Here is a 15,000-nt window from a genome sequence, read left to right on the forward strand (position 1 = left end):
AACATGTGAGGGGCAGTGCAGAGAGGAGAGGTGTGGCATGGAGCCCTGCCCTTCAGGGGCAGGTGGCCAGGACAGCAGCTTAGCTGGTGCTCTCTATTGAATGTTTTTGTCAAACTGTAGTGATCTGATCTGCTGTAGATTTTCTTCTGATTGCTTGTGGAGGAATAGGGAGTCTTTCGTCTTTTGGATGAGGAAGTTGACTATTGAGTCATGGGAATTATAATTTAAGAACTAGAGGTTGACCACAGTTATAGGTGGAAAATTGCAAGGTTTTTGTAATGGTATGGAAAACTTTCTCTGGACTTCATGAGAGCTGAAACAGTAAATAGAGTTGAGGTCAGGAAGGAGTGTTGGTTAGGGTTTCTGTGAGCTGGGAAGGGAATTTTTACCTCATCCTTCCATCCCGTCTGGACATCCTTGAGGGACTGCTGTGTAACAAGCTGCATTTATTGTGTGACCTATAACTTGGCTGTTGGCAGTGCCTTTGATCTTTTCTGCTTCTTCCTGGTGTTGCATGATGTAATTTTTATAGCTTCTGGGTTTTGCATCTGCAGTGCATTACAGGCTGCTTTGGAGCAAACTTTATTCATTTAGTAGATCATGTTGCCAGCTACTGGGCGGGCTGGCCTTAGTGACCCACTTGATGGAAACCAGAGAGCACTTCCCTTGAACTTGGTTTCCTCGCACATTCAGCTGGATCTGTGAAATTCAAACCCCTTTCGCCTACTTGTGGTAAAGTCTGTACAATTTGGCTCTCTTCAACCATGGCAAGCATTGCTGACATAGTGCTGCAGAATAATTACTGTTTTTGTAGCACCATAACAACAGAGCTTGCAGAGTGCCTTGCCAGCCTTAGACTTCACCTTTTTTGTTGCAAAGGAGACCATGGGCAATTTTATTAGGGTGTTGCAGAAGTGTGTAGTGTAGCATGATGCTTGTCCTTCTTTGACAGGTTGTTGCTTGTAAAGTGTTCATGTGTACATGCACAGGCATTTGCATAATTAAAGCATTACTTTTGAAACAGAGGTAATTCAGAAGCACATCATCCACTATTTATGGGGAAAAAACTGAAAAATGTTGCTGTGGTGACCTAAAATGTACCTCATTTGTAAAGGGGGAAAATATAAATTATTTAGTATTCCTGCGGTATTGTAAGTATTAATGAACCTTAATGTGAATTAAATGCTTGGACTCCTCTGGGTCAACAGATGTGAAACTATTAGAGTTGGTCCTCATAGGTAGAATGGTAAATCTGACAGGAGAATTAATTAGTTTTTCTTTCTTTTTTACATTTTATGACATGCTAGTAAGTCCTGCAGCTTTTGAAAAGAAAAGTAGAATATGAAGGTAAGTTTTGAAGCTAATAAAGTAGTGTAGGCAGATTTCCCGACTCACTTCTACTTGAAGTAATTGTGTGTGTGTGAGGGGAAAGTATAATGAACAATAAAAAAAAGAGTATTATAATTTGAGGGAGCTAGATTTTAGAAACAGAAATATTTATAGGGTATTGCTGCTAACTTTCTAGTCTTAGAAATTTTAACTTCTTTCATATTTTTTAGATGTCTAGGCAATGTTCTTATTTTTTCTTTTTTCTTTTTTTTCCTTCTTTCTTTTTATTTGATCTTGCATAGATATATTGTTAAGAATCTTCTATATTTTGTATCCTTGTTTAGGAGACACAGACTTCCATCTGATGCTTTTGTTTCTGTCTTTCTCTTTTTAACAGCCCAGTGGTCAATCTGCCACTACACATTCATCTTGCCCAATCCTGTTTAGTTTAGTATTCAGGAGACAGCAATCTGTAGTCTGATGATGATTTCTAGTCAATCTGTGTTCCAAATGAGTCTTTGTGTACTTCAGCCAAAATGATGATCCATCTCTTTCATTAGAATGATGTATCTCAGTTACTTAAATACTTGCCTTCATTTATTCTGTTTATTTTTAGATCTAATAAAAAGTATAAAAGCTCAGTTTGTGCCTTACTTTATAACATTACCTCATTTTATTTGTAACTTCGGCAGCATGAAGAAAATACTAATGTTATTTAAAATATACTTGTTATTGTAGGAAATGATAAGAGGCTAAATCTTCCATGACAGACAGAGAACATCTACAATGAAGAAATGTTTACAAGCTGATCTTGAGTGGTCTTTATTGTGGCATTTACAGATTTATGGGCTGGAGTACTGCAAAAAGGGTGGAAGGGAGCTGTTGACTCCAGCTGCAGTTCTTTCTCAACCAAAAGTGAAATGGAATATGTAGGAAAAGCCTGCCTATTTTTTTCCAGTCTACATCTTGGCAACTAGTTTTGTGTTGCTTGTGGAGCGAACAAGCTTGGACTTGGTTTTTTTTTTTCCCATCTAGAACTACATGCAGCTTCCCTTTATCTCCAGTGTTTCATCTCTGTCCAGTTATAAGCTCAAGATTGGAGTCTGTGGCTTGTAGACATTTTGTGAGTTGCAAAGCTGAGGTTATTTTCCTTTACTTGTCCAAAAATGTGGCATGTTTAGTTACTTTGTTTTAGTCAAACGAATATGTTTTTAACACAAAAGAGCCATCATTGTCTACATGGACTAGAAGAGAATATATCAGTCTGATACATTTCTGCATGAATTTTTAAGGGTCTTGTCCCAGATGTTGTAGGGTGGCCAGGGTTACCTCTCTGTATGATGTAGAAGTTGCAGGAGACACACCTGCATTTTTTGGATTCCTGGGTGGTTTTAGTGATGCTGTGTTGTACTTAACATCTATTTCACTCTCACTGCATTGTAGTCCTGCTCATTCTTTTGTTTTTTTGTTTACTTGTAAACTAGAAAATGTTTTGATGTTGGAACAGATGTCTGAATGCCTTTTTAACTCCTTCTTTATGCCTGCCTTTTGAATTTTAAGAGGTAGTATTCACCTTTGTAGACTTTCAGCTTCATTCTAGAGATGGAAGTCTCAGTCTTGACCTCTTTTTTCAAGCTGATTTACACTATATTGTGTTTGTTTTACAATATTCTCTTGTTTAAAATCAAGAAGTCTGGGTAGCAGCCGTGCTTTGCTTGCATTTATTTGCATTAGAAAGTTTATCATATGGATAAACTGCTAAGAAAGTAGGCAGTGAAAAGTTTAAAAGGGTGTTTTGTTTGGGCACAGATAAGAAGTGGGCTTTTTTTTTTTTTAGTTCATTGTGTTGTGCCACTTTGAAAAACACAGCAGCAATCTTGTCTTGTGAGTTAGCACTTTTAAAAAAATCCCCTTTTAGTCTTATTTTTTTAGCATGTATTTCTGTTCTTTTGAACCCTTATAGTGTATTTGTCATCTTCCTGCAAACATTGTTTTCTGTCAGGACAAAAGCTGCAGATTTTCTTCTTGGCTGTATCAAAAAAGAGAAACTGCCCTGTGGTAGTGTGGTTAGTGTCTTGTGCAGTGCCCAGGCTTGGATGTGGAGAACTAATAGCTGGCCAGGAGGAAAAACCTCAACTGTTGTCCAATTTCCTGAGACTTTTTTATTTTTTTGTTTTTAATATTGGTCTTTCTTAAACTTGTCTGTGTTCTCTTGGCTTATGTTTGACAACACTTTCTGATAAAAGTTGGTGTTTTAGGATAAGAATTTCAAACTCTAGCTTTAGTTTTTGTTTTGATTTTAATTATTTTAAAAGAAAGTCGTCAAATAAGTAAAAACCCAAAAGCATGTTGAAATTTGAAAGACTTATCTAACACAAAATTAGGGCTTTAATAATGTAAAATCTTTCCTCCTGTTTAATCAGGGTAGGGTGATATATGGCATATATAAATAAAGATAAAGAATTGATATATGATAAAGATAAAGAATTTACTAAAAACAAGTTATACTTAAGTAAACTTCTTTCTGAAAGTCATGTTTATGCTGAACATAACAGAGTGAACTTCAGAGGCTGAAAAAATAATTATTTTAACGATGTGGTTTGTAAAAATCCTTTTTAGGAATTGAAACTGTTTGCAGTGATGGTTATTTTTTCAGAAGATGTAGTAAAAGTATTTCTAGTTTTATCTCTGTAACTACAAAGGGAGGAACATTCTGAAACCTGAAATGCCTGAATGCAGTTCTCAACATTGTGTGTGGAAAAGCTACTGAGCTCCACGTGATTATTTTTCTTCTCTGTTCATCTTAGGCCAACATTAGTTCTGAGAAGAAGGAGAGCTGCAAGCTGCTAAAAGGTCTGCGAGGTGAAGATACATTGGTGCCTGCTGATGTGAATGAACATATGGAGCCACTGGAAAAGGTGATGAAATTGTAAATAATTAAATTGGGTTGTTGCCTTTACAGAATGTTTGTATGAGCAGAAGACTTGGTGGACTTTAAGACAATCTTTAAACACATCCCAATTTCTGATTTCTTTATGCTTTGATACTAGCTTTTTTTAAAGGAAGACATTATCTTTTATTTGCCTGGAGGAAAAAATTCTGTCATTCAATTCCAGCTTTAATTTCTACCAAAAGCAGGAAAGGAAGTGCTACCAGACAATAATAGTCCCATGGGAAGAAGTCTGGAGGATTCAAGGCTTCATAGCAACCTCATTTGTGTTCATTCACAGGAGAAACCTTAATGGAGCCTGTGAATATCACATCCTTTTAATGTGCAGATATTTCAACAATGGAAAGATGTGTATTGATAATGTAGTGATACCTGAAGAAATAGGTTTGACCAAAGTAAATGTAGTGTAGTAGGTATTGTCTATTTAGTTACAGTGAAAAAGATACTGAGAGGGAGAAGAAAAATTGATCATAGATGTGAAGTATGCCCTCCCTGCCCCTACCACTCCAGCCCTCCCCCCATAGAAGAGAGAGAGAGGGTAGTAAAAATGAAAGGTATTTATGTGTATTTCATCTTTTTTCAGTGAGGTTTGGTAAGTAGGTTTTGATTATTTTTATTGTATATGGATGATTTGGTTTACTGGATCTCATTTACAAACATTTACTTGTAGGAACATTCTGTGCAGAAAAAAAAGAAAAAGGATAAACATTCCAAAAAAGCTAAGAAGGAAAAGAAGAAAAGTAAGAAACAGAAATCTGAAAAGAAGGATGACTTACTTGATAGTTCTTCCGTAAGTAAAAAATTCTAAAATAGTTCAAATTGCAGTCTTAAAACCTGAACCATTTTAGTCCCTGTGTGTATGCATGGTTGGTAAAATTAAGGCTCATTCTTATAATTTTCTGTTGGGAAAAATTGAAACAAAATTTTTCTATTTTCATGTACTGAGTATTTAATCAATTTAAAATAGGCTGTTATGTGAGTGCTTGTGAATTTTATGGTATTAAATTAACTCATTAGGATCTAAGGGATTTGTAGCTTTTCAGCAGAGAGAAAATAAAAATCAAAATCCTCATTCTGATATGGAGAGGAAAAAATTTCATAGATACCCTGTAGTGTCTGGTATATGATAGAAAGATGTGTCTAAAATTGGAAATAATTGACTTTGATTTTAAACATGAATTACCTCTGCCTTTTTCCTCAGATGTTCAACCATGGACACTCCCAACAACATGGGAGTTGTACATGGGGCTGAAGGACTTGTACATTTGAATCTCTTTCTTCCATATAAGGACATGCCTTCACATTGAAGGGCACTCTGGAAAACAGTGCAGAGACTGCATTTGAAATCTGGGTGCTGCCTTCTGGCCACGTTGTGGAAAACATCTTCCCAGCATTTTTGGTACAAGTCAGGTGGCACTGTTAGTTGTAATTTTCAGAGTCGCTTTTATGGAGTGAAGGAACGTCCATTATAATGGGACTTATTTTTCAGAGATGAACAATAGTATCAGTGTGGGAAGTAACCAAAGGCACAAATGTCCCACATTCTCCATGGGTGTCACCAAAACCCTTCAGATCACAGCAGGGACTCCTAGGATGCAACACAGTCCCAGCTGTAACTTCCATCCAAAGTCTTTTACTCCTAAGACAGGTTCATGTGAATAGCAGAGAAACTCTGTTCAATGCAGCCCTGTTGGATTCAAGTGAAAAATCTCTGCATGCTGTTTGCAAATGCAAGTGTAGGAAGTGGAATACAAAATAGCAGGCAATAGCATGTACCATTTAGATTTAGATTGTGCTGTGTAACTGATCTAACTTTTTAAATGTGAAACATACTTAGTAATGCATGTAGATTTTTTAAAAATTTGTTTTTTGTTATGTCCTAAACCCTATTGGTTTTGGTTTTGTTTTTATTCTGACTGTTTTACTTTTAGTGGAGTTATGCAAATAAGCTGCCAGTATGAGGTTGTGTTGCATGCTTATGAAGTGAAATATTTTGATCATGATGGAGCAATCTCCTATGGGAATATTAATATTCTGGTTTTATTCTCAGTATTTTTAAATATTAAACAATATCATGTTAGTAATGCTAATCAGCATTAATTTTGATTATTGATATAATTGCTAAGTATTGCATATTATCAAGTAGTGTGTTAAGCTATTATTTTTATTCTTTACATTAAACTCTCTTCTTAGGATTCTTCAGTTGAATGGGTTGAGTCAAACGTGTCACAGTCAGATGACACAGAAGAGGCTTGGAAGGTCAACAAGCAGCAAGATACTGCAAAAGAACCTTCCCTGCAGGTGGGCAGGCTCACAGCTACTCCAGAGATAAATTCAGCTTGTGAGACATGCTTCGATTTCTTGGGAACTCTTTTGCAGAGTGTTGAGCAAAACCTGTTTTACAGACCAATGTCTTTGTTTAGTTGGGTGATGCTACTTTTCATTGCTTAGAAGACTTCTCTACCTAATAGTTCTGAGTGTTTATTAAGGCACTACTCTTAATGTTGCCCAGTACCAACTCATATGAGGATTTTTTGAAGCTCTTACAAGTTACTTTGATTTTCTTGAAGACATCATCTTAAAGGTCTTAACTAGACATGTTACTTTTTACTTCACAATTTTAGTGGCTGTTCTACAATTGAATAAATTGGCAGCTGGCCCTAGGTGACCCTGCTTGAGTGGGGGTTTGGAGCAGATGACCACCAGAGGTCCCATCCACATTTGTTGATGCACATTGCTTGCTGATGTGGACGTAGATATTATGGAATCACTTGGAGATAGATATTTTTTCAGTTCCTTCTCTTTCTTGAAAGAGATCTGAGAAATATAATGTTGAGTTTCACCTCTGAAATTCTCTGGCATGTTGTCTAACATAATTTTTAAATAAGAGACAAAGTGACATATGGCATCTGTTCGGACTGACAGCTGAGTCTTGAACTCTGTTGAAGATAGGAAGATTCTTCTGCAAGGCCATGTTTCAAAATAGATGTAATCTGGTCATTTTGGTTGCTACACCAGAATTACAGAAATGCCCAAAATACTTGCCTTTACAGAGTAATTGCTTACCATGTGTATGTCACTGCTTGCTTTTGAGGCTTCAGGTTTTAACCTGTATAAAGGTAGTGGATGTATCTAGGCTTTTAATATGATGCTTTTCTTTAGTCTAGTCCTCATTTTTAAAATCTCTTTGATCAGACTTAGGTTCTGTATCATGGGTACAGTTCACAGAATTTAGATGTGTAGCTGTTAAGTTTGAGGGTGCAGTTAGTGCATGGATATCTGAGGTGTGAACTATGCTCAGATAATGATTGCAGATTTTGTATACAGTAGAAGAGATGTAAGAGATCATGAGATTAGAGCTAGCTAAATGAGATGTACGGTATTTGTTTATTCTAATGATTAGCAGACTAAAAATATTAATGTTTACTAATGTCTTAAATACCATTGTAAATATGTATTTCATGTTACAGGGAGACATGAAACTTGTTTAAATATTAAAAAATTTGAAGATTAGAGTTCTTAAAATCATATTTGCTTTTCATTGAAGTATTTAATATGTGTTTGTAGGACCTATACTGTTTATTGTCAACAACATTTGTCAGTAGCTGCACTGCTTTGGTTTGGCACATAAGCCATGTTTTTGTTGGAATTATGAACACTGATTCTTTGTGTTTATTTTAAAGAGAGAAGAATGGATGAATTTAAACTTCATGTCATTGAAAACAACGTCAGTAGCAGCTGTCAAAGGTGAAAGACACAAAGAAAAAGTATTGGAACGGCAGAAAGCTCAAGAACTTGAGCAGGTAGGAGGAATTAATATCTTAATCTTTTTCTGCCTTTTACTAAATTTTGTGTGATGAATAGAGTAATGAATTGGTTCAAATATGTAAGTCTTTATTGTTATTAAAACTAATGCCTGATGTGATAATGATCTTAATTAAATTGGTCTGTTTGGATGGAAGGCTTCATACATCAGGCTTGTGGAGAAAAGCCTTTTAACTTCTAGGTAAGGATAAAGCTACTTTTGTTAGTACTAAGTTCTGTTAGTAACAATGACAGACTGTTGGTCTGGCCTTCTCCTTGGTGTGTGAAAGGGGCACCATTGTTTAGTGTTGTAAAAGCTTATTTAAGTTACTGTATTTAAGTGTAGGGTACAGAGGCTTGTTTTCTCCTAAAGAAAGAACTCGGAGCAGTTGTTGTGCCTTTCATGTCTCAGTTGTTGGTGAACACATGGGTGATTCAGGGTCTGGCTGGAGAAAGGGCTGCTGTCATTGAATTACCTCTTTTTACATACAGTTGATGGCTCCTTCATTTGTTCATTTACCTTGTTAAATGCTATGTAGTCTGATCTGAAAACATAGTGATGCATCACTAGCTAATATTTCTTTGTCCTCATGTCTCACAGCAGGCTCTTTCTTGCCATTAGGTTTCCCTGTTAGCTGTGTTGTGCTTGGGAACCAGACTGACCTGGATCACTGTTTTTGTGTAGTAGGAAGTGCCTTGGTTATTGTCTTTCGACAAGGGATGAATATTTAAATTTTTTTTTTTCTCTACAATTTTTTTCCTGAACACTATTTCAGGAGGACCATTTAGTGTGGACATCTTAAATCACTGGAATGTCAGCATGTATTATATGGTTAATGACAATTTAGATGTGTTCTTAGTCTTAGAAAAGAATGATTTTTATAGACTCTCGCACCCAACTACTTGCTGTCCACGTAGGTTCATACTCCTCTGTTTTCTGTGCCTGAGTGTCTGCTTTTTCTTTGGTACACCAAACAGTGTGTGCAACAGATGCTTAGACCATGAAAGTGGTGATGGTGGTGAATTGTGTGACTTCACATACAAGTCTCTCAAAATGTATATATCTTCTATAAAATACAAACCATATGCTATGCAAACATTTAAATTATTTCTGTTTTAGGCCGTGTTGTCTGAGAGAGAACTCAATCCCTATTGGAAAGATGGTGGTACAGGTTTGCCACCAGAGAAGGATGAAGAGGCTTCAGTTAAGAAAGGTTAAGAGCAACTTTTAGTAATAATCTTGAATTTCTGTCTCCAGTTTCTGGGCTCTGTGTTGCTAACAAATTGCTCCTAATGTTGTTACTCCTGTTGTAACAGGATTATTAGTAATATATATATTATTAATAATATAGGTAATAAAGTAAAATTTGGATGAAAATTCCATAGTGAATATTGGATTAGTATCATAGAATATGTGTTTTGCAGAATTTCTGTTCACTGGGTTTTTATCTTGAGTGGTTTGACCTTCAATATCCTTACCAAATTCACCATTTTGAACTAATTAAAGAAAAGTGTGATTTAACCAAGACAAGATAAATTGTTGTCAACTCATTTGGTTCCTTTCATTCCATTGCACAAATTACAGTTTTAAAGAATTCACCCACAGAAGTCTGAGTCACATCAAAATGAAGTACATTACAGATGCAGTTGGTGAAAAATAGCATTTCTGTAGTCTTTTTACTTTTTTCCTTACCCCAGGGCTATCCTGCTCATTTTCAGCAAACACAGTAACAAAAACCTTTTTCATAATGTCATGAAACATTTATTATGTGGTGAGAATGATCCTTGTATTCTGTCAACAGAGAAGAGTGGTGTCTGCTTTTTGAGAGCCTTTCCCTGTGAACCATTAGCATGAAGGTAATGGTTTCTGGGACAGAAACTTCCAGGTTTCTGTCCCAGAACCATTAGCTTCATGCCCACTTTTAGGAGTCACAGAGATCAGAGATTTGTAAGAGTTGGCAGGCATCAGTGAGTGTGTGTTTAGAATGTCAAGACCACTGCTAGCTTCTCACATGGGAAGCAGTGGGTTACTCATTCAGTTTCTGAGAAAGGGAATTCACTTGTTTGTGTGTAAGGGGTACGCCCAAGAATGGACACAGGATGTGGGAGTGACAGGAAGGTTCTTTAATGTCATAAAGAAACTCTACAGCTTCTCATATGTCACTCCTGTATTGGAAACTGCTTGTGATAAACTAGAGAAACTTAAACTAAATGAGTGGTATTGCTGAGGTATAATCAGCATTAACTTATGAAAATATGTATTTGTATATGAATTCTGTTTTTCTTTTGCACTCCTTCAATTTTTACAATAAGTTTAGGTGAAGCTTTAATGTCACATACAGAATAAGGTCAAATAGGAATAATTACTTGAGATGTTAAACTACAACCTCTTGTTGTTTTCTACTTTAGTTACAGTGGTAGAAGATGCTGGATTAAGCTGGCTGCGAAAATCGTACCAAAGGATGAAGGAGCAGGCTGAGAGAGAGAAGCGAAATTTGGATGAAATTGTAGCTGAGAGATACGGGGTAAGGATCTTCAGTTAAATTTTCTTCATATTAATAGATGCTTGGAAAAGATTACTTTCATATGAAGGCACAAGTACTTAATGTACAAAGTAAAACATGTGAAAAGAAGCAAGAGAAAACAGTCCCTGAAGCTTCTCTCAGGTGATAAAGGAGCTACCCAGCCTTTTATATATTTTTCTTGTTAAATGTTTTTAATATATGGGATCTTATAGCAAATTTGAAATACTTACACAATATCCCATTGCCTTAAAAGTGGTATGACTTTTTTGTTTTTTCTTTTAGTCAGTGGAGGTATTTCAGTCACGGTTAGAAGAAGCTGAAAAAGCTGCATCCAAAAAGGAAAATTATCATGGAAGTGGAACATGGAAGAAGACTGACTATTCAGAAAGTGAGAAAGAGAAGAAAGACAAGAAAGAACAGCATATTGAAAAGGTGACACGAGATGAAGATGATAGAGACAGGCACACGTCTGGGAGCTATTCCAGGGAGAAGTATGGCAGGGGGTGGGCACAGGAAGACAAGGGTCACAGAAGAGATGTGTCAAGAGCAGACCAGGAATGTGGACACAGTAGCATGGACTCAGTCCCAAGGGGCTACAGCTCCAAAGCAGAAAAATACTCCAGTGAAAAACGAAATCAGGAGAGGAGTTCATCTCTAAGCAACTTGAAACACAAATTTTTGAAACCCTCTGAAGATGATTTAACATCTTACAGCGCATCCAGAGACTCCAAGTTAAAGCAGTTCTCTTCCAAGGAGGACTCAGCTCATAGCTCTTTGAGCAGCCGTTTCCAGAAACCTGGTGAGGATACTGCACTGTGGACCAAAAGACACACAGAAGATAGCAATGAGAAATTAAAATCTGATCAAAAATCATCAGGTACTAGGGAACAAATTGATGGCAAAAGTTGGAAAAGAGCTCCAAGTGATGACAAAGAGAAGTTGCGACAGGAACACGCAAGTGATACCCCTGAGAAGAAACAGATTTTATCTGACAGTAAAACATCATCCTCTAGGTATTTTATGAACATCTTCGCTTGGTTTTTATTTTCTGTATTTTCATGGCAAAATATAACGAAAGCTCTATCTCCTTTTTGACATGATAAGCACTGATTATATCAGATCTCTTTAGTTTCAAGGAGGGTTTTAGCCTCCAGCTAAGGGCAGCTAGAAGAAGTAAGTTCGGCAGAAGTAGTGAACATCCCCTACCTGATCTGTCTCCTCAGCACATTTGAGAATTGCTAATGATAGGCTATTTTCTGCTTCTTTCTAATGTTAGTTCACACTGCGGTAAAATTGGCCTCTTAGGCAGAAAAACCTCCAAAGTATCTTAACGGTCATTGAATTTATGAAAGACAACCTTGAAATGGTAGAAAATGCTGACTAAAAACTGAGATAATTAATACAGCAGGGATAGGTTTGCCACTCGTGAGATGAGCTCATATGCTAAAGTAGAAGCATATGAAAAATAGTAGAAGCTGTTTAATAGAAGGTGTGTTTTCTGTGGTGAAGGGGAAGCATTAATAGGACTGGGAAAGGAAACACAAACTTGGCAGGCAGCAGGAATTTAGTTTTCCATGACTTGCTTTTGTGAAAGACAATGGAGAGTAGTAAGGAGAGGTGGTCAGACTCAAAAGTTGTAGAGAACTGACCTCTCGCTCTGCTCGTGGCCTCCTGTTCTCCAGCATTAGCAGCTTGCTGGTTCTTCCAGTGATCTGACTAGTGTGGTTGTTACTATGAATCTTTTCTTTCAGATTGTTCCAGTAATTCACACGTGCATGCACGTGGATGAAAAGAGATATATAGGGATAGAAGTGTATAAATGTATAAATATATATATATATATATATATATGTGAATATATAAGAAATGCCTATTAAGAGTTCCTCTTGAGTTCAGTGAAATACTTCAAGTGTATTGGAGTTCATCAGCAAGCAGGAGTTGAACCTCAGGGAGTGGAGGGTTTCAGCTTTCTCTGACAGTGCTCTAATCTTTGCAAATGGGGCAGTTGGTGAGTTCTGAGAGGGGTCCCACTCAGTGCACTGCTGGCACGGCCCTCTGTGGGCTAGGAGAGCTCAGGGGCCTCGCACAGCTCTGCTGTTGGGGGAGTCACAGTGTGCTGGGCTGCAGTCATCAGGAGATTTACATCCTGGCCACAGTCTGGCACAGTCACTGGAATTTTGAAAGTTCCAGTAGCAATGGTCCAGTTCCACTGAGGCTGTGGTTCAGGTGAGTAATGATCAGAGGCTGCCAGGGGCTGACTGAGTGTTTCTGCCTTTGTTCCCCACTGTGGCAGGCACCAGGAGTTCTGGGTGCAGACAGTGTGCTCCTACCTTAGCCTGGCAAGAGTTCCTGCTGCAGTCAAGCAAGGGATACTTCATTGGTCCCCAAAGGCCAAAGCATATTGGAAATTCTTCTCCTGAGAAGGAGAGGGCTAGGCACAATGTGGAGGAAAATTCACCACCACATTGCTGTGGAAAAAATAAATTGAGCCAGATCTAGAACATTGCCTCAGTATTGTTTTCTTCGAAGAAGCAGCAGCTACTCCTTCCAGTCTTTTTTTTTTTTTTTTTTTTTTTTTTTTTTTTTTTTTTGTGAAGGAATGGTGATTCACTTTTTTTTAGCTGCAGGTACAAAAACAGTACCTTTTTTAAAACTGCAGCATTTACTAAGTGCAATGGTAATTGTAACTGGACAAAGCTGCAAATTTTGGGAAATGAGATTGTGTGCGGAAGTAGTTTACTTGCTCAAGTTCAAAGAATTCAATTATTATGATAAAAAAGATAGTTCTTTTCCTCACAGAAGAGACCTAGATGTAGAAACTGTTCAGCTGATATTTTCTTTTGCATGTGTTTTCCATTCTGGTGCTGTAAAACCCAATTGTCCATCTTCTTTGATATTTTAATTATATTTCTTAGCCAATGCAATTACTAAGCTGACTCATTGGTAAACTGGGGATTACTTAGGCCTGCAGAGCCATATAGCCTATGCTTATTGACATAACTTATTTCCAAGTTCTTCTAAGATGACTTCTTAACTCCTGAGACTCTGTGTGTTTTGAAATAGTAAATAACCTGTCCTCCTGTTTCCAGCAGTCAGAAGTATTTTTTTTTGGTATTGTATTTCGTAGAAAATTCTGGCTTTTGGAACATTTCAGGTTTGGACTTGTGCAGCAGATACCCGTTGAGAGTAATTTATAAGCTGCTGCTTTCTTTTTCTTCTTAAAGTTTCAATTCTTGTAATACATGTACTCTTTTGGTAGTGTTGTCAGTCACAAAAAGTAAATCTTTGAGGTGAAGGCTTGAATTAATAGGTGTTGCTGGTTCAGTTCCTCATCTTTCATGCTGAAAGTATGGCTTTTAAATTTTATCTTTTCTAAAGCACAGAGGAAGTCTCTTCAGCCTATAAATCAAAGTGTTTTGGACAGTTATGACGCAGGTTAATTAAAAGTGCTGATTGGATGTCCAAGGGATCTCCCCAGAGGAAAAGTCCATCAGCTAGTGTTTGCTGGAAGTCACACTTAATAATGTGACTGCTTCAGAGTTTAATTTGAGACAAGATAAAAAGCAAATCAAAGCAATGTCTCAAGTCTCAGAAAGTTCAGACAGTGATTCAAGCACTAGCACCATTAAAAAAGGATATATGAATTAATAAACACCTTTTGTTCCCTTTTCTGAAGTAGTCTGCCTTGCTTTGAAGGATACAGCTAAGGAACAGTGGGAACCTAATCTTTGCATGTTTTGTTTCTGGTGAAATTAAAGTAAATTCTGCTGAATTTTGGGGGCTTGGATTGGGCATGTTGAAAATGAAAAGCAACTCTAGTAATTTTGTCAGGACTGGAGAGATCTGGTGCTTAAAGAGGACACCATCTTCAAAGATTTCTCCCTCTTCAATTTCTACGGGGTTTAGCCATATCAATTTGTGAGAGTATTCTGTCTCTAACAGCAGGAACCACTATCATAACTGTACTCTTATGTATCTTTTGTGTTAGGTATTTTACTTTTAGAGTTAATTGGTTTTAGTCTTTCCTAGGGTCAGAGAACAAGAGCCAAGCTTCCTTGATGCTTCTTTGCAGTATTTTTAGGAATCTGTACTTAATAAATATAATAAAAATAATAAGTCGTATAAAAATAAAAAGTCGTATGCTAAGTTTTTAATACCAACATTAGGGTACAATACTCTTTATTACCAGCTGTGGCTTCTCTAGAGGGACTTCTTATTTTTAAAAGGTACCTGTTAATTTTCTATGGCAACTCTTCTGTATCAGCCATAAAATATTCAGATGCAAAGATTGTACTGTGAGCAGATAAATATGGGAAAATAAGTAATCTTCAAGGGGTGGAAGGCCATTTGGCAAGCATAATAACTCAGAAATGGGTGATTTTGCGGAAGCTG

The 15,000-nt window shown here is 37.0% G+C and overlaps 1 protein-coding gene across 2 annotated transcripts in view; it reads left to right on the forward strand.

The window, feature by feature from the left end:
* CWF19L2 (CWF19 like cell cycle control factor 2) overlaps positions 1-15,000 on the forward strand; it is a 60,609-nt gene that overhangs the window by 7,555 nt on the left and 38,054 nt on the right. Inside the window, exons 2-8 of one of the 2 annotated variants that reach the window (XM_058019058.1) lie at positions 4,137-4,247; positions 4,950-5,069; positions 6,473-6,580; positions 7,963-8,082; positions 9,204-9,297; positions 10,493-10,608; positions 10,891-11,621. In XM_058019058.1, the coding sequence (XP_057875041.1) occupies positions 4,230-4,247; positions 4,950-5,069; positions 6,473-6,580; positions 7,963-8,082; positions 9,204-9,297; positions 10,493-10,608; positions 10,891-11,621 (1,307 nt within the window). In that variant the 5' untranslated portion in view covers positions 4,137-4,229. The remainder of the gene's footprint in view (positions 1-4,136; positions 4,248-4,949; positions 5,070-6,472; positions 6,581-7,962; positions 8,083-9,203; positions 9,298-10,492; positions 10,609-10,890; positions 11,622-15,000) is intronic. The other variant, XM_058019057.1, reaches the window with a different exon arrangement.

Source organism: Melospiza georgiana, chromosome 2, assembly GCF_028018845.1.
Source record: "Melospiza georgiana isolate bMelGeo1 chromosome 2, bMelGeo1.pri, whole genome shotgun sequence".
NCBI lineage: Eukaryota > Metazoa > Chordata > Aves > Passeriformes > Passerellidae > Melospiza > Melospiza georgiana.